This window comes from Danio rerio, chromosome 2 (genome assembly GCF_049306965.1).
Source record: "Danio rerio strain Tuebingen ecotype United States chromosome 2, GRCz12tu, whole genome shotgun sequence".
NCBI classification, from domain to species: domain Eukaryota; kingdom Metazoa; phylum Chordata; class Actinopteri; order Cypriniformes; family Danionidae; genus Danio; species Danio rerio.
In genome coordinates this window covers 51,399,603-51,420,135 of record NC_133177.1, presented here as the reverse complement: position 1 = coordinate 51,420,135, position 20,533 = coordinate 51,399,603, and the positions used below count along the sequence as shown (strand labels likewise).

General features: G+C 35.8%; 1 protein-coding gene across 8 annotated transcripts in view; it reads left to right on the top strand.

Moving 5' to 3' along the window:
* Positions 1-20,533, top strand: part of pfkpb (phosphofructokinase, platelet b) — a 52,083-nt gene that overhangs the window by 26,395 nt on the left and 5,155 nt on the right. For 2 of the 8 annotated variants that reach the window (XM_073930214.1, XM_068218053.2), the window contains exons 14-21: positions 2,499-2,569; positions 2,660-2,747; positions 10,118-10,270; positions 14,249-14,413; positions 16,757-16,818; positions 16,938-17,049; positions 19,155-19,254; positions 20,139-20,244. In XM_073930214.1, coding sequence (XP_073786315.1) covers positions 2,499-2,569; positions 2,660-2,747; positions 10,118-10,270; positions 14,249-14,413; positions 16,757-16,818; positions 16,938-17,049; positions 19,155-19,254; positions 20,139-20,244 — 857 coding nt within the window. Of the gene's footprint in view, positions 1-2,498; positions 2,570-2,659; positions 2,748-6,874; positions 7,028-10,117; positions 10,271-14,248; positions 14,797-15,978; positions 16,819-16,937; positions 17,050-19,154; positions 19,255-20,138; positions 20,245-20,533 lie in introns of those variants that run through there. The other 6 variants (XM_068218050.2, XM_068218052.2, XM_068218051.2 and 3 more) reach the window with 5 other exon arrangements.

The window sequence follows — 20,533 nt, the reverse complement described above, 5'->3', positions numbered from 1 at the left end:
GATTCGCCCTTTTGTGAATTTATTTATTTTTTTAATATTTCCCAAATGATGTTCAACAGAGCAAGGAACTTCTCACAGTATTTCCTATAATATTTTTTTTTTCTGGAGAAAGTCTGATTTGTTTATTTCAGCTAGAATAAAAGCAGTTTTTAATGAAAAAAAAATGTTAAGGTCAATAATATTAGCCCTTTTAAGCAATATTTTTTCTGATTGTCGACAGAACAAACCACGCTTATACAATGACTTGCCTAATTACCCTAACCTGCCTAGATAACCTAGTTAAGCCTTTTAATGTCACTTTAATCTCAATACTAGTATCTTTTAATATCTAGTAAAATATTATTTACTGTCATCATGGCAAAAATAAAAGAAATCAGTTATTAGAAATGAGTTATTAAAACTGTTATGATTAGATATATGTTAAAGTTGGGGAAAAATATTCAGTAGGGCTAATAATTCTGATTTCAACTGTATTTAATACTTTCATTGGTCTGCATAAATGACTACACACACTTTTGCCAGTGAATATATCCAATATAGTTTGGTGTATTTAAACCAAACACACCAAACCATATTTATCCATTAAAATGAGATTCATTACCTAACTTCTTGGTACACCTAACACCTAACATTCTGAACACCTAACATTTAACACCGAACATTCTACTTCAAAGAGTAGAAAGATAATACAGTGTATCCGGAAGGTATTCATAGCGCTTCACTTTTTTCACACTTTTCATGTTACAGCCTTATTCCAAAAATGATTAAATTCATTTATTTCCTCAAAATTCTCCACAGAATAGCCCATAATGATGTGAAAATTAGTTTTTAAAATTGTTGCAAATTTATAAAAAAATTAAAAACCTGAAAAATCACATGTACAGAAGTATTGACAGCCTTTGCAGTGAAGCTCTAAATTAAACTCGGGTACATTCTGTTTCACTGATCATTCTTGAGATGTTTCAGCAGCTTCATTGGAGTTCACCTGTTGTAAATTCAGTTGATTGGACATGATTTGAAAAGGCATACACCTGTCAATTTAAGGTCCCAGGGTTAACAGTGCATGTCAAAACACAAACCAAGCATGAAGACAAAGGAATTGTCTGTAGACCCCCAAGACAGGATTGTCTTGAGGCACAAGGCTGGGGAAGGTTACAGAAACATTTCTGCTGCTCTGAAAGTTCCAATGAGCACAGTGGCCTCCATCATCCATAAGTGGAAGATGTTTGGAACCATCAGGACTCTTCCTAGAGCTGGCCGGCCATCTAAGCTGAGTGATCTGGTGAGAAACACCTAAGCCAGCTCTATACCTACAGTGAAGCATAGTGGTGGCAGCACCATGCTGTGGGGATGTTTTTCAGCAGCAGGAACTGGAAGACTAGTCAGGATAGAGGGCAAGATGAATGCAGTAATGTAAAGAGACATCCTGAATGAAAACCTTGACCTCAGACTGGGGCAATGGTTCATCTTCCAGCAGGACAATGATAGCAGCACACCGCCAAAAAATCAATAAAGTGGCTTCACAACAACTTCTGGAATAAGCCTGTAACATAAAAAAAATGTAGAAAAATGAAGCGCTATGAAGACTTTCCAGATGCACTGTATATAAGTTTGATCAATAAAGTAAATGTTTTGCCATTATTTCCTTTTCAACCAGCAATTTTGCCACTAATAATGTTTTGAAAGCTTGGTTACTAAAAGACAAAGCATCAGTAAACATCGTTTGAAACAAAAACATGACTTTTTGATTGTTTAAGATGTTAATTGTTTTCAAATACAGTTCATTATTCAAGATGTGATGGAAATGTCGTTATATTTTCATTTAAACAAATCAAACATCTGGTAGCAACCCTGTTCTGTGAGAAACACTGCATGGACAGTAGTGTGTGTGTGTATGTATGTACGTGTGTGTGTGTGTGTGTGTGTGTGTGTGTGTGTGTGTGTGTGTGTGTGTGTGTGTGTGAATTGGTCCCTTTCCTAATGAGATAAACCCTCATGATTACAGTAAGCCCATTATTCCCTCCCACAATCCCCTGCTGCATTGTGCGCAGTGCCATATTTAACCCAGTGTAACATTTCAGATGCACTCAATGCTGCTTTCATCTTTCAGAGGAAGCGCCTTTGAAAATGCATGTTTGCCATTTCAGTGCACATTTTGAACATTCAATGGGACTAAAGCAGTTTCACAGCTTCTCCAGCAGTTTCACAAGCTTTCTTTGTGTGTAGACGTTGCAGTGGGCCTCAAAATCACTGGGATTTGGGTCCTGTTTTAATCTCGGGAAATTTTTAAAAAGAGACTTGTTGGGTTTATGTCACTCCAATATGACAGTGAAAAAACAATACACACAGTTCTGTCCAAACAGCTTCATTTTCATCATAGGTGCCCTCTAACTCTGTTAGTATCAGTGATCATACTTTTATTTTGCAGTGTAAAGGAGTTCAAATTCAAGCAAACGTTCACACTGTATTCTGTTTTTTTAATGTTTTCTTTCTCTCAGATAAAAGAAATCAAGTGGGGGGATGTTGGGGGCTGGACAGGGCAGGGCGGGTCCCTGCTAGGAACAAAACGGTAAGGTTACACTTCAGGTCTATTGTCAACAAAAGTGTGTTTGTGCATTGTATCAGATGTTTTCTGATATCCTGAAGTGTCATTTTTCAGAACCCTCCCAGCAAAACATGTGGATAAAATTGCAGAGCAGATGAGGATTCACAACATAAACGCTTTACTGGTTATTGGAGGATTTGAGGTATGTGTTATGATGTTTACTGTATTGACCTACATATAAATTAGTAAAATATGATGTACTACTGAAAAAAAGGCCAGCCAACTCAGTTTCCCAGACGTTTTTATTAGGATCACACTTCATTATGTATCATTTTATATTTGTTATATTGAATTTTATTTACAAGTAAAAAACAATCATTCATAATATTTCCTTTTACTGCCAAAAAAGTATTTTCTATAAGAATATAATATTTAATTATTATAAAGCGTGGCATATCCCTGTTTTAAAAGTTATTTTAACAAAATCTATCTTACAGATTTACAATTGTATTATCATCTTACCAATGCTACCATTTAAAAATTTGGGGTCAGTAGGTTTGTAAAGGTAAAAGAAAATTTACATCATGACATGACACACACACACACACACACACACACACACACACACACACACACACACACACACACACACGTGCAGCTATTGTTATGGGCACTTCCCATTGACATAATTTTTATACTGTAAACACTTTATATTCTATATTCTGACATTTTCAACACACTTAATTCTGTAAGATTTATGTGCCATTTTTATCATGGGAACTAAAAAATGCCCCTGTAAAATCACTGGTATTTCTACACTTGTGGGGACATTCCGTACAATGTAAAGGATACAAGGTACACACACATACACATAATTGTTGCTGAAAATTACACTTTGAATAAGATGAGTAATTATATATATATATATATATATATATATATATATATATATATATATATATATATATATATATATATATATATATATATATATATATATATATATATATATATATATAAACAGAAAGTAGTAGTTCCACACTAGTACTGATTTAATAAAAATAAAGATCTGACCAACCTCAACATTTTAAATAGTAGCTTAAAACACCAGGAAACAAACAAACATGATGTCTAAAGGTAATCACAATTATTAACTGTACATACTGAAATATTAATGTAGCATAAATGCCTTTTTTCAATATGAAGACTTTTCTAATCTAACTTCCTTTTTATAATAACAAAATCAAAAATATTTTGTTATTGTGTTATTTTGTTATATTATAAATAATATATTAACAAATACTTAATATTTATTTCAATTATTCTGCATTGGATCTATTATGAGGTGTAGTTTACTAGTTTTATGGGGAGTAAAAGTGGATATAAACTAGGGCTGTGCGATATGGGTAAAAAAATAAACCTCTCATGATTTTCTAGAGAGCAATATTGCGATTTTAATTTTAATCACGTTACAGTGTTTATTTACAGTGTGAAACATTTTTCCAACGGAAAATAATTAGATCTTCATCAAAGACCTGTAGCATGTCTCTAAAACAGACAAGGCAAAATGTAAAATAAAAATCACCTAGCAAAGGTGTTTAGCTCTAGAACAGACCTATGGCAAAACAAATAAACAAACTAATGTGTGTGTGTGTGCGCGCTGTCAAACTTAAGGAAGGCTCCGGTGTTCTGCTTGTCCAAATAACAGAAGTAATTGCGTGAACTTTTTAACGTGTCCACAGATTTTTTTGCCATGCATAGCTCATAGACCTCTTTGTGACGCTGCTGTAGGCAGTTCACATATCACATATTTTACACACACAAGTCTGTTATTTGCAATATTTCTTAAAAATGTCCATATTGAGAGCATCACGTTTGCATATTCCAGGTGCTCCTAGTTGAAAATGTATTTTTTCAGACAAACTTTAAATATAACTTTTCAGAATGGCACACCGAGAGTCACGTAACAAGAACTGACCGATCAGCGTCATACTTTGTATGGAATATACACACATCGGTAGATTAATTACCTCAGACAAACACAGGATACCCAAACACCCAGCTCTTTTTAATTTTCTCTATAAATAAAACGTGTATCAAAGCTGCAGCAATGTTTTGTTAGTTTGTCATCCTTTGGGAAAACAGAAGCGGTGTGCCTCGCGCTTTCCACACGCTTTTAAGGGTGTTTCACACCTACACTTTTGTTTCGGAACCTTGTTTGTCTTGTTTGCCCAGTTTGCGCAATCCAGCAATCGCGCTCAGATCCACTCCAAAACAATTGGTCTGAGATCGCCTGAATGAGGTGGTCTCGGCTTGATTGAAACGAACTCTGGTCGGATCGATTGTAGTGAGAAAACAATACAATCTGAGCCTGGCTATATCCCAGTGTTTTATGGGTATGTAATAGGTATACGGCTATAGGAAGAGAGAATTATGAGTAGTGCGGGACGTCATTCCATATATCCCAAGTCTCCCGTAAGTTTCAGGAGTCTCCTGCAAATGCACAGAGACTCCCGGATGCCCGCAAACGAGTGATAATCTCCTGGAAATCGTGCATCTCCCTCCTGGTCCTCAAATACATCGCGCACCCTTCCCACACCACCCTACCCCTCCCACCACATCTGTCCTCGCTCTTCAGACACGTCACGCGCAATCTTTCAAACAGCACGACACCCCCACCCCCGACAGCTGAGCGGGACTAAACCTTGAAACTCTGACAGATGTAAGGACAGTTTACTCACACTTGACTTGTTTTAGCTCTGTTGGTCTGTTTAGAAACTTTGCCATGTGAAAACGAACCGCACCAAGAACAAAAAGCAACATTGTAACAATTTTAATCCCTGCTTGGGAAAAAATGAATTGATTTACAGGTGTGAAAGCACCCTTAGACGCAATATATAAATGACTTACAAATTACCTGGTTCTGCAATACATCAGCCTTCCTGTTTCCAAAGTAATCCCACACCACAGATGTTGACTTTTGTTTTTTGGCACCAAGGCAAGTCCTTTTTAGATGAACTTCATCTTCATCTGTTTATGCAGCCTATTCAGTTTCTTATTCTCATGCTTTGTTTAGGGACGCTGCATTATGATTGGTTCAAATAGTGTACAGAGGGAAAATCGTGCTTTAAGGCGATTTAGAAATCGCACACGTCCAAAACGTGATTTCGATACAATTTCAATTAATCGCACAGCCCTAGTTTAAATTACACACTTTTTTATTTTAAACATTGAACATTTAAGCCTTTGTCAATTTGGATTACAGTTTAGCAAAAAAAAAAAAAAAACAACAAGAATAATATATAGACTCAATAATAATAATAATATAAACCTTAAAAGAATGAATAAATAATAATATTAATAAATAATACAGCAACAATATATTTAGTCACCTTAGAATTATAAGGGTCTATCTGACATTTTTGTCAAAATTGAGTTATTGACATATTCTTATTAAATGACAACTTATTTACATTATAGGATGTTTTTTTTAATACGTTTTTAACATTTTAGGACTTTTTATTTTAAAAGGGTTAGGTTTAGGGTTTATGTTAGGCACATACTGTTTGCTATGGAATGCAAAAACTTAAAAGATCAGATTGCAGATAGAACCTTATAATTCTAAGGTGACGTTTTGTCTAATCTACAGTTAAAGTCGAAGTTATTCGCTTTCCTGTGAAACATTTGCCAAATGATGTTTAACAGAGCAAGGAATTTTTAACAGTATTTCCTATAATATTGTTTCTTCTGGAGAAAGTTTTACTTGTTTTATTTCAGCTAGAATAAAAACCATTGCCCATTTTAAGATCAATATTATTAGTCTAATTACCCTAACTTGCCTAATTAACCTAGTTTAAGCCTTTAAATGTCACTTTAAGCTGAATACTAGTACCTTGGAAGTATCTACTAACATATTATGCACTGTCTTATGGCAAAGAAAAAAGAAATCAGTTATTAGAAATGAATCATTATGACTATATAACTATTATGTTTAGAAGTGTGAAGAATAGAATAGAAATAACAAACAGAAATTGGGAAAAATATACAGAGGGGCTAATAATTCAGCAGGGCTACTAATTCTCTATTCAACTGTAAATACTTTCAATGTTCATCAATTCTACAAAAGGGTTGCCATCTAGAACTGAGACACTCAATAATGACTTATTTTGTTCTGTGCACTACTAAAAGAGATACAGGTTTCTTCTGCCATTTCACAGTCTACATAACCTCTTCCAGTTCCTCTTTCCCTCATTATCACAGTGGGCACGGCTCTCTGCCCATTACCCATAATCCTGCTCAGTGACCCATAAGTCCTTACTCTGACCGCAGGCATATTTGGGTCTGATGGAGCTCCAAGCAGCTCGCTCCAAACACGCAGAGCTCTGTGTGCCGATGGTGATGGTCCCGGCCACTGTGTCCAACAATATCCCCGGCTCAGACCTGAGCATCGGGGCAGACACGGCCATCAACGCCATCACAGACGTAAGACCGCACACACACTCAATCCAGAGAGTGTGTGTGTGAGGGGTTTTTATGTATGTGTGGGCATGGATATCTGTTTGTCAAGAGCACTGGAGATACACTGAAAGGTCAGAGCTGATGACGGTCAGCCTCTCTAATGGAGAAGCACACACACACTGAATGCTGGCAGTGTGAGACTCAGGTTAGAGACTCTCATGTGTTTTTAGATGCACAGTTAGAAGTGTAGAGGTGTGGTAGAGACCAGACATATGCTTATATGTTAAGGTTACAGCCATTTACACATACAGACATCTGATACATATGCCAATTATATACAGTATATGACATACAAGTTCATATTTGGATTTTGCATGTAAAAAATATGCAACATATATTTTGAAATACTGCAAGTAATGGCCCTTATATGTATATATTTTTTCTAACCTTCGGAATATCAATTATGTACACATATATTCAAATATATTAGCAATAATGTTATATATGTGTTTATATAGCTTTAACACTCACTGGCCACTTTATTAGGTACACCTGTCCAACTACTTGTTAACGCAAGTTCCTAATCAGCCAATCACATGGGACCACCTCAATGCATTTAGGCATGTAGACATGCTGCAGTTCAAACCGAGCAACAGAATGGGGAAGAAAAGTGATTTTTTTTAAAAAGTGACTTTGAATATGGCTAGAATTCGCACAGACTCACCAAAAGAAGACAAGGAGAAAGGATTAAGACAGTTTTGAAGGAAAAAGGGGGTCCAACCTGGTACTAGTAAGGTGTACCTTATAAAGTGGCCGGTGAGTGTATAATCATATGTAATATATGTGTACTTATTCTGGTGATTGAAAAATATATAAGCAAGCAGCCAATTTTGCAATATTTCCATGTATCAGATTTCTATGCGGATATATTTTAGACCTAGTAATTTATTTTATTTTATTTTATTTTATTTTAATTTATTTTATTTTATTTTATTTTATTTTTAAGGACACAGTAATGTTGAAAGGTTCTTTGATAATCCAATTTTACAAATGCTTATAAACTGTCTGCAAGCAATATTGAATAAATGTCTAATTTTACCGTTAAAAGAATTCAATAGAATTTTCTTGTAAAACCTAATCCAAAATAAGCTTTGGAAATTAGGATGATTTCACTCTGTACTTTACATTTACAACCATTTTTAAAATGTAAAGTTAAATATCAAAATTGTAAGATAAACTCAAAATTGTTGGATGTAAATTTATTACGTTTATTGTTGCAGATATTGTAAAATTTAATTAAAACTGTAAGATATAAACTCTTATGAAAAAGCTCATAACTTCCCCAGAGATGGGTTGCGGCTGGAAGGACATCCGTTGCGTAAAACATAAGCCGGATAAGTTGGCGGTTCCTTCCACTGTGGTGACCCCGGATTAATAAAGGGACTAAGCCAGGGGTGGCCAACCCTGTTCCTAGAGAGCCACCTTCCTGCAGATTTCAGTTGCAACCCATATCAAACACACCTGCCTGTAATTATCACGGGGTGTGAAGTAATTGATTCAGGTGTGTTTGATATGTGTAGCAACTGAAATCTGCTGGAAGGTGGCTCTCCAGGAACAGGGTTGGCCACCCCTGAACTAAGCCAAAAAGAAAATGAATGAAGGAATGAACAAGCTCATATCAGTGAAACAATTTTAATGTACACAATAAAAGTGCAATTTAATTAAAGTTTCTTGCCCTTGATGTTATTGTCATAATGCATGTATTTTACCTAAACATTATGTAGAAGTTTCTATATTACCTTAATAAATATATCTTAAATTGTCAATTGAATCATTTGTCATTTAAATAAACAGTTAATGTTATGTTAGTCAAATATTATTATTAATATTACTATTAAAATATTACTCAAATTACTTAAAACTAAAACTACTATTATTATTGTATAATTGAAGTTGAACGCAATAATTTCTAGTGAGTTTTTCCTTTATTCCCTTAATTCCCTTGCACATTTAGTTACTTATCTAAAGTGCATGTAAGTTTACTTTACACACTGCTTATAATGTAGTTTGAGGAAGTAGAGCTGCATCGAGAACTGTCATGTTTGTGAGGTTGACCGTCAGCACAGTATGACTGAATCAGTGTGTCTGGGGATGAACGCATGTGGTCACAGCACAACCTGTCGTCTGCATCACTGTGTGTGTGCTTGCACCTTCTGTGTGTGTGTGCTTACATAGCAGGCCTGGTCCAACTCAAGCACAATCAAATACACATGGATTATGCTTGATTATAATCCATATGCTGCAGAAACATCTTAAAGTTTCCTATTTCGTTTATATAAAGTATACATACCTTTACGAAATAATTGGAATCCAACAAACATAAATACTGCAAGACAGCACAACAACTAAAAGAGTGAAATCTGATTTCATGGTGACCTGAAGTTGTATCAATTCAACTTGTTTGTTGCATAATAATTGTAATTTAATGCAACAAATGTAAACAATCAAATGTGTAATGCAACTAACTGCATGCTGTTTTGGGCCCGGCCTGACGTCCAGTGTGTCTCTGTCTTCATGCATGTGCTCTTCTGTGCTGTCGAGGGTTTGGTTGTGCTGCGTTTAGTCTGGTTGTGCAGTTGTGGTTCAGCTGCTCACGTTTCAGGTCATTCTGAGGCATTTCAAAAGTCAGCGTTTAGTGAACACCACGCCCACATCACAAGCTGGAGCTCCACCTGCTGGTCAAACACGTGTATGATCTCAGCGTCTTAAAAGGATAGTTCACCCAAAAATGAAATATGCTCTCTATTTACTCCACCTCAAGTGCTTCCAAACCTTTATGGGTTTCTTTCTTTTATAAAAGAAGATATTTAAAGAAAGCTGAAAACCTGTAACCATTGACTTCCAAGAGGAAAAACTATGGAAGTCCATGGGAACAAGTTTCCAACATTCCAACCAATGAAGGATGAGTAAATGATGACAGAATATTGATTATTGGGTGAACTATCCCTTTAACATTTCCCCATCCACTCAAACAGAAAGGAGAAATTACTCCAGCAGCCTATGTAGTGTGCACTAGTAAGTGAGCGCTAGTCCTAACCCATGCTCGTGCTGCAGGCGTTTGAGAGTTTGCTGCAGCTGGTGGACGCCCGCAGCAGGTATGAGGAGTTCTGCGTGCCCCTGTGCATGCTGCCCGCCACCATCAGTAATAATGTGTCCGGCACTGACCTCAGCATCGGCGCTGACACCTCACTCAATGCCATAGTGGAGGTAAGACACCACCCTCAGCCTCGCCAGCGCTTACATGGAGATTTACAACAGCTTGCATTGGACAATCATTGATCAGGCTGTGTTTGTAAAGGTGCACTAAGTTACTTCTTCTAAATCTGAGTCTTGGGCTGTGTCACAAATCCACTAATTAATTTCATGGTTTCAGACAAGTTTATTGTCATTTTTTGTAAAAAAAAAAAAAAAAAAAAAAGGAAAACTTCAGCAACACTTGTAATAAAGGAGAACATTTTAATGAAATAAAACAAACGGCTTTATTTATTTTCATTAACATTTTCTCCTTTATTACAAGTGTTTCTGGAGTTCCCGATTTTGTACTATATTTGCATTTTGTCTATGCACCTTGTATGGTGGTTGAGTGCTCCAGAGCTTCCCTTACATGGTCATTTTACCTTCAGAATAGTTAAGAAATATAAATAAACCTGATTTTCTTATTTGCTATTATGACCTAAGGTTGTTTTATGCATAAGATAACTAAATACAATCTAAATCAGGGAAGGGCAAACTTGATCATTGAGGGCTGGTGTATGTGCAGAGTTTTGCTTCAGCACTAATCAAACAAACTAATCCGTGTCTTTAGGATCACTAGAAAGCTACAGGCAGGTGTGTTTGATTAGTGTTGGAGCAAAACTGTGCAGGACACCGGCCCTCCAGGATCAAGTTTGCCCATGCCAGATCTAAATATTTCAAACATATAAAGAAAATTTGAGAATTAAAAATTGATTTAATCTAAAATTATTAAAATAACATATTATAAAATTATGTGTGTGTACAGACATACCCATAGACACACTCGTGGTTGCTGTTACACTAGAGTTTGAGCAATGGAAATTCTGTAGTACGGCACTGCGAAAAGGGGCGGGATTAAACAAGATGATTAGACATTAAAAAAGTGAGCGATTGCTCCATATTTAAAATTTTTGTCCCGAGAGGTCATGTTTTGATCCTTGGTTGGTCTCACATAGTCAAGTGATGAGGTTTCGCAAATCAGAATTCACCAAGAATGAACTTTCCAACACAGCGAACTGCGATACTTGCACATGAGCTTGTGTTTTCGGTCTGACACATTTGTGTGCGTTCTGTATGATGGAAGTCTATGGGGAGAAAAGTGCAGTGTGACTGTGGCTTAAATATAATTTAAGAATCTTGTAAAAAAAAAAAAAAAAAAAAAAAAAAAAAAAAAAAAAAAGGGGTACATGTGTAAATGTTTGTTTTGGGGTTTCTGTGACAATGTAGACTTTTTAATTTTTATTTAATTTTAAAAGAGTATTTTTTTAACATTCTAAGTGCACCTTTACAAATTTAGAATAAATACAAAATGTTTTTAAAAAGATTTTTTTTTCTTAATATTTATCAGTTAAATACAAATATGGCCATCTGAAATGCTTGTATATTCTTCCAGTAGCACAGCAAACACTGCTCATCCAGAAAGAGGATCTGCACATCAGCACACATTTACTGAGCTGAAACCACATGCATGATCTGTGTTATTGTTTAATCTCTTGTGATTGCATGTGATATGTCCAAAATGAACAAAATTAACACAATGCCAATTGTGAGGAAAGTGGATTTAATAATTGATCATGTAATACAACAATTAAATCTAATAAACTTTATACTTCTGTGATCGTAAAACTGCTGAATGAATAAACTGTCATAGGGATATGTGCTTACAGTGATTGATGCACTGTGTAGGGCAACACGAAATGCGCACGAATCTGCTTCAATTTATTAATTGTGTTTATTTACATTTATTTAGTTTTTAAATTAATTTCAGTAATTTTATGGACTAATATGAAAATGTTCATATGATTTATTTTTAGTTCAATTTGTAAAGTAACATTTTCTGTCTTTAAGTAGATATATTATATGAGAGACTTGCTTTGTTTGCTAAATAAGTGGATCTAATGGGATTTGCATTGTAAACCTTAAGTAAAAGTTAAAAATGTATTATTTTTATTTCATTTTCTTTTGGTTTTTAGTTATGATACTCCCAAAATCATTCCACATAAATCAGCAATTATTTTTAAACAATAATTTGTGCAGAAATAGCAAAAAAAGTCTGCAGATTGGTGCAGTTGTGTAGAATAAAAAAGTCACTAAAGTAATTCTAGACTGCAGTTTTTTAATAACTAAAAGTTATTTCGTTTGTTCACAGTCCTAATATGTACAGTAGTTTATGATAAAATATGTTTTTTACTAGATTTAGTTTGAAGTTAATTAATTTTGTAAACAATAATTTCTTGCATTTATAGTCATAGGGGCAAAAACAAATTCAAAATTTTAAAATACACATGCCCATTTCTTTGACAATATTTCTTAATGACTAAACACTGAAAAAAAAAAGATTTCTGAAAAATTGTTACAAATAAACATATTAAATTTACTAATGTTCAACTTAATTTGTTTGTTTAAATTCAATTAATTTAAATAAATTGTTTACAACCACTTACCTTAAAAAAAGTAAATCCAAGGAATCATTATTGAATCCTTTTTTCAGTGTACATATATTTTTTTAGTCACAACATTGGAATTATGAGCTTTTTTCTGTTTTGAGTTATTTGTATTGTATTATATACATTCAGATTCAAAGTGTTTGTGTTAAAGAATCAAATAATGTTCTAATTAAAACATTCCAAAATATTTGATGTAAATAATACAAATATTTCAAGTAAAGCCTGTGAAAATGTCAAATATATTTAAAAGAAATCATTAAAATTAAAATGTAAAAAAAAAAAACAATAATTTCAAGGTGACTGTTTATTAATCATATAGTTTCAAATAATTTAAAACATTTTTAAAAACATACATATATTGTTTATAATAAATATATATATTTAAAAAGACGGCAACACCAAAGCTCCAAAAATACTAATTTATCAAAAAGGCGAACACAAAGCATATAACGTTTCAAGCTCAGCGGCTCTTCATTGGCTTTGTGTTAATCTTTTTAATTTAATAAATTGGTATTTTTTAAGCGTTGGTGTTGCTGCCTTTTTGAATATATTTTTGCACTTTTTGCTGTTTTTCAAGAGTTCACACATACCTGATGATTGATTATAAAGCATATTTGGCATGCTGTACCGGGAGAGAGCCCTGAGCTCATAAGATCCTCGAGAGGGCAGTTTGCTCAGGTAGAGATCCCGAGAACTCCCCTGTTGTAGTAGCTAACAAACAGATAGTGATTGCTCTTAAGAGATAACTTACTTGGAGCATGTCTATGGTGCCGATTTGGATTAGTCAATTAACTTAAGTTGTATGTTTTTGGACGGTGGGAGGAACATGTGGAACCCGGGGGAATGCCAAGTGAGCACGGGTGGAACATGTAAACTCCGCATAGAAATGTCGGCTGGCTTGGTAAGGACTAGAACCAGTGACGTTCTTGCTATGTGGCAACAGTCCAAACCACTGGGCCACCGTGCCACCCATCTAGGAAAGGAGGAGAAGTAGGGGTGAAAGAGGATTCTTCAAAATGAAGATGGCTGTCATATGGAACTTAGGGTATTTATAGTGGCTTAGGAATCGTCTGATTGGTTAGTCATAAATTGGATAATGCAGGACCAGCCGCAAGCAATCATAAGCATGTGATCCTCTCGAAATTAGTTTATAAATAAACTTAACGCCTGAGCACCCATTTAGACTGAAGTGTGTGCTTTTGTGCATTTTTAACTAATAAATAAATACAAATCTTTTAGAATGAATTACATATATTATTAATTTATTTTAAACATTTTTTCTCACAATTGGCCAGTTAATTTTGGTTGGTGCTTCTCTAATTGTGTTTTACTTGTTTAATATTCTGTATATGTCTAATTGTTCTGGTGTGTCTAATTGTTCTTTTCATTTATGTGTGTGTGTGCGTGTTTAAACTACAGCTGATCTGAGCTTTGCATGTCTGTCTCTTATTTCTTATTTCTTATTTCTTCATGCTTAATCCATTATAATGTGTTGTTCTGTCAGACGTGTGACCGTATAAAGCAGTCGGCCAGCGGGACGAAGCGTCGCGTGTTCATCATCGAGACCATGGGGGGTTATTGTGGATATCTGGCAACCGTAGGTGGTCTTGCAGCTGGAGCTGATGCTGCGTACATCTATGAGGAGCCGTTTGACATCCGAGACCTGCAGGTCAGAAACACTTCACTTTCCGCTTTTCTGAAGGAGTCCTGCTCAATTTAGCTCTGGGTCTATATATATTCAGCTTGTGTCCTAGATTTGACTGTTTTAGATATGCACCCTGCTTGTGTCAATTGTATTCTGTGAGGATCGTGTTTAATGTCATATAAAATAACGATACATAGAGATACTTCAAGCTTAATTTATCCATTACCAAAACTAAAACTCAAGTCACAAATGTTAACTAACATTTTATATGTGTTGATATACAGTGCATGTGGAAAGTATTCATTGCGCTTCATTTTTTCCTCTTTTTTATGTTACAGCCTTATTCCAAAATGGATTAAATAATTTATTTCCTCAACATTCCACACACAATACCCCATAATGACAATGTGAATAAAGGTTTTTTTTTAATTGTTGCAAATTTATTAAAAATAAGAAACCTGAAAAATCACATGTACAAAAGTATTGACAGCCTTTGCTCAATAGTTTGTTGATGCACCTTTGGCAGCAATTACAGCCTCAAGTCTTTTTGAAGACCTGTCTTTGGGAATGTTTGCCCATTCCTCATTGCAGTACCTCTCAAACTCTTTCAGGTTGGATGGGAAGTGACAGTGTACAGCCATTTTCAGATCTCTCCAGAGATGCTCAATAGGATTTAGGTCTGGGCTCTGGCTGGGCCAATCAAGGACATTCACAGAGTTGTTGTGAAGCCACTCCATTAATTTTTTGGCGGTGTGCTTTGGGTCATTGTCCTGCTGGAAGATGAACTGTCGCCCCAGTCTGAGGTCAAGAGTACTCTGAAGCAGGTTTTCATTCAGGATGTCTCTGTAAATTGCTGCATTCATCTTTCCCTCTATCCTGACTAGTCTTCCAGTTCCTGCTGCTGAAAAACATCCCCACAGCATGATGCTGCCACCACCATGCTTCACTGTAGGGATGATATTAGCCTGGTAATGAGCGGTGCCAGGCTTTCTCCAAACGTAATGCCAGGCATTCACTCCAAAGAGTTAAATTTTAGTCTCATCAGATCAGAGAATTTTGTTTCTTATGGTCTTAGAGCGCTTCAGATGCCTTTTGGCAAATTCCAGGTGGGGAGTGGCTTCTGTCTGGCCACTCTACCATGCAGGCCTGATTGGTGGATTGCTGCACAGATTGTTGTCCTTCTGTAAGGTTCTCCTCTCTCCACAGGAGAACGCTGGAGGTCAGACAGAGTGACCATAAGGTTATTGATCACCTCCGTGACTAAGGCCTTTTATCCCCGATTACTCAGCTTAGATGGCCGGCCAGCTCTAGGTAAAGTCCTGGTGGTTCAAACATCTTCCACTTATGGATGTTGGGGGCCACTGTGCTCATTGGAACTTTCAGAGCAGCAGAAATTTTTCTGTAACCTTCCCCAGCCTTGTGCCTCCAGACAATCCTGTCTTGGGGGTTTACAGACAATTCCTTTGTCTTCATGCTTGGTTTGTGCTTTGACATGCACTGTCAACCCTGGACCTTATATAGACAGGTGTATGCCTTTTCAAATCATGTCCAATCAACTGAATTGATGACAGGTGAAGGCCCAGGTGAAGGCTGTGAATACTGATGTACATTTGATTTTTCAGCTTTTTTATTTGTAATAAATTTGCAACAATATCAAAAAATATTTTTTCATTGTCATTATGGGGTATTGTGTGTAGAATTTTGAGGAAATACATTTATTTTGGAATAAGGCTGTAACAAAAAAATGTGGAAAAAGTGAAGCGCTATGAATGCACTTCCCGGATGCACTGTAAATCAATATAATATCCAGCAAAACACAACAGTGATAATTTGATAATGAACAACATTGGTAATTCAACACTGATAATCAGAAATGTTTCTTCAGCATTAAATCAGCATACTTGATTGATTTCTGGCTTTGCTTCACCTGAAAAATTACAATTTAAACTGAAATATTATTTCACAATATTAGTTTTGGATCAGCTCTAGTGAGATTTAAAAAAAGTTTTACGGATTTCAAAGTGTATAGTAGTTGTAATTGAGTTTGCAGTTCCCCAATGCAATATTACTAATATTAGTAATACAGAAGGTCAGAGGTGTGTTGAATTGAGCCTTCAGGCAGTAGTTAAGCAGCGCTGCAGGATGAGCCGCAGTTATTGTTTATGGATGAGGGTCAGAGGTGAAGATCGCCCCCTTCTGTTAGACTCTGGCATTACAGTGTCCCTCTTGTCCTCTGCTTCATCCCGCACACACACAGAGGAATATTTAGCAGAGCACACTATTTAAAGAAAGAGAGAGAGAGAGAGAGAGAAAGAGAGAGAGAGAGAGAGAGAGTGTGTGTGTTTTTATGAGTGCTCTATTTTTCAGTCTAACGTTGAGCATTTAACAGAGAAGATGAAGACCAGCATCCAGAGAGGACTAGTGCTCAGGTATGATTTCAACACAATACACTCCTGAACGTGTTTGTGACAACATCTGTAGTGAGATGAGTATGTATGTTAGAGCATGAATGCCCTCAGTAATGTGTGTGTGTGTGTGTGTTTTGCAGGAATGAGAACAGCAATGAGAACTACACCACTGACTTCATCTATCAGCTGTACTCTGAAGAGGGTAAAGGAGTGTTTGACTGCAGGAAGAATGTCCTGGGACACATGCAGCAGGTACACACACACACACACACACACACACACACACACACACACACACACACACACACACACACACACACACACACACACACACACACACACACACACACACACAAAAGAGCCAGCGATGCAACAATCTTTATCTTTCATGGCCTGTTTCGATTCAGATTTTGGATTATTTTGTCTTTTTTTTTTGTTGTTTTTGCATGTTTTATAAAGTAAATACCGCCTAAGGCATACCATCTGAACTTTTCTGTAAACAGTCGGTTCCCCTTACATTTACTTTCATAAAATATCCCTAATTTTTTCATCTAGTATTTCTAGCATCCATGTTTGCTCAAAATGTTTTTTTTTACTTTTACAAAAACAGCAGGGTGAATGTACAGGAGAATAGAAACAAATATGTTCAGTCTTCAGGTGTTATATATTGTAGGAGAAAGATTTTCTATTCTATTGCAATTCTCTGTGGAAAAAGCCTGCTGTTATTCTCTGGGCGGATCTATGCTGAGTGATCAACTATAACCTTTGATAACGCAGCAAATAAAGCAGTGGAAACATTTTATCTGAACTCTGTGATGAGTTCTAAATAGCTAGATAATGTTACATAACTCAGACAGCTGAAGTTTTTAAATCTTATGTGTGAAAGGACTAAATCAACTATGGCTGAACAACTTGAACGTCACCATACAACCAAACACCAACCAAACACTGTTCTCCAGCAGGTCGTGCAGGTTTTTGACAAAGATAAACTTGCAATTTGTTTTTAGCAGTCGGTCTATGGTTTGCATGAGAACTCTTATTTGCAACGATGGGATAACTTACCGTTGACTTTATTTATTTGAATTTAGTCGATTAAATTGAATATTTTGCCTAGGTTTTTGTTTTTGTTTCTTTTGTTTTTACTCAAGTCCTTTTGGATGGGGCTTTTTCCTCCTAAGCACTACCTGACAAAAGTCTTGTCGTCTATCCAGGTTTTAGGAACAACAAATAATAACTTGACTTCTAGTTTATAATTTGGTATCAGAAGTGGCTTATATTAAAAGTAAAGGCCTCTAGATTATGCTTATTTTACCAAATAAAATATAATCATCTTCAGTCTTGATTTTTAATCATTTAATTAGGACAGTAAGGTCTGACTTTGCTTTGACTAAAGTCTTGTCACTTAACAGAAATAATGTCCAGTATAGAATATAAAGTCATGGTGCAGCGGAAAAAGAATGAATATTGTGTATGACTCCCATGAGCTTGGAGGACTGCATCCATGCATCTCTGCAATGACTCGAATACCTTATTAATAAAGTCATCTGGATTGGCAAAGAAATCGTTCTTGCATGACTCCCAAAGTTCATCAAGATTTATGTTCAATGCCTCCTCCATCTTACCCCAGACGTGCTCAATAATGTTCAATCTAGTGACTGGGCTGGCCAATCCTGGAGCACCTTGACTTTGCTTTCAGGAGCTTTGATGTGGAGACTGAAGTATGAGAAGGAGCGCTATCCTGCTGAAGAATTTGCCCTCTCCTGTGGTTTGTAAAGTAATGGGCAGCTCAAATGTCTTGATACCTCAGGCTGTTGATGTTGCCATCCACTCTGCAGATCTCTCGCACGCCCCCATACTGAATGTAACCCCAAACCCTGATTTTTCCTTCACCAAACTTGACTGATTTCTGGGAAAATCTTGAGTCTATGTGGGTTCCAGTGGGTCTTCTGCAGTATTTCTGATTATTAGGATGCAGTTCAACAGAAAGAAAATCGACCTTCTGCCACTTTTCCAAATGATCAACTTGAAGTCAAGTTATTATTTTTTTGCTCCGACAACTGGAATCAACAACAAGACTTTTGTCAGGTAGTGTATATTACAGGGCAAACCTCGCCAAATCCAGAGACATAAAAAGAAGGGAGTCTTGGTCTGCCAAACTTTCTGCTTTATTACTGGGCCGCTAATATTAGTAAACATCATATTTGGTATAATTCTCCTAATACAGAGAACACAATTCTTTAACACTGTAAATAACTCATTACAGAAATTTCATAATAAGGAAGAAAAAAGATGTTTTGACGAAAGCTGAAAACCTGCAACCATCGACTTTAATCAGCCCTGTTGTGATGTTTTTTTAGGGTGGCGCTCCTTCACCATTTGACAGGAACTTTGGCACGAAGATCGCAGCTAAAGCCATGCAATGGATCTCCAAGAAGCTCAAAGAGTTTTACAGAGACGGTAATGAGACAGGAGCAGAATGATGTGTTCCTACACATAAAACATAAACTGGTGGTAACACTTTACTTGAAGGGGGTGTTCATATGACTGTCCTAACAAATTAAATTTATGCCACGGTAGTTGAGGTAAAAAAAAAAATTAACAATACTATTTTAGAAATTCGCCATCATGTGGTCAGCGAAAGTTAAGTGCATCAAACTAAACCTACTTATGCACGGACTGTGTTCCAATTCCCATCGTATTGTCAAGAGTGGAAATCAACTGAATGGCTACAATCCTCATTATAAAATCCATGACAGTTACTGTATAATGACCTCATGACAATCATGCTTATGATAGATTTGTGTAGACAGTTATATAGTCTTAGTAATGGCGTCATAACGAAGACATCGCAAACAAGTCATGTTTGCATTTAAAATAACAAAACTGAGCGCATGACACTTAATGACAGTTGACTCAAGCATTGATAAAATCTCCATTTTCATCATTATAAATGTTTCATAACAGTCTTATGAACACCCCCTTTAAGTAAAGAGTATCCTATTTGGTCTTATTGATGCATTATTAAGGGTTAATTGTGAAGTATTGATAATTAATTTGAACTAATAAAGGCTTAATTATTATATTTAATGCAGTATATTGTTATAAAAGTGTTTAGTTGTGACTGTCGGGATTTCCATGGCAGAGTTTTGAGTCATTTTCTTTTGCTTTTTGTGTTTTGCTTTCTTCTGTTGGCTCAGATGAAGGTAAATATGGATTTTAAATTATTATTATTTATTATAATTTATATATATAATACTATTATTAATATTTACTATTGTTCACTTTAAAGTGGTGGCATTATGCTGTGTTTGTCTGCATTTTATGTTTGTGTGTGTTTTCAGGCCGTGTGTTTGCGAACACTGAAGACTCTGCATGTTTGCTGGGGATGCGGCGCAGGGCTCTGCTCTTCCAGCCTGTTGTTCAGCTCAAAGACGAGACAGATTTTGTGTAAGACCACAGTCATGCACCCCTAACATCATATGATATGCATTTAAATGCTAAGAAAAACTTTTTTTAAAATGTATACTTACTGTAGGGTTAGGTTTAAGATTAGGGCTAATTTAGCATTGTTTATTGTCATGACTATGGTTAGAACATGTCACAATAAGACAATACAAGAATCTTTTTCCCGACAGAATTTGGTCTTACTGAACTTTTGATATATATTAAAAGAGCACACACATTTTATACATGTTGTTTATATATTATATTTGTGTCCGACGAGCGGGCGCTGCCA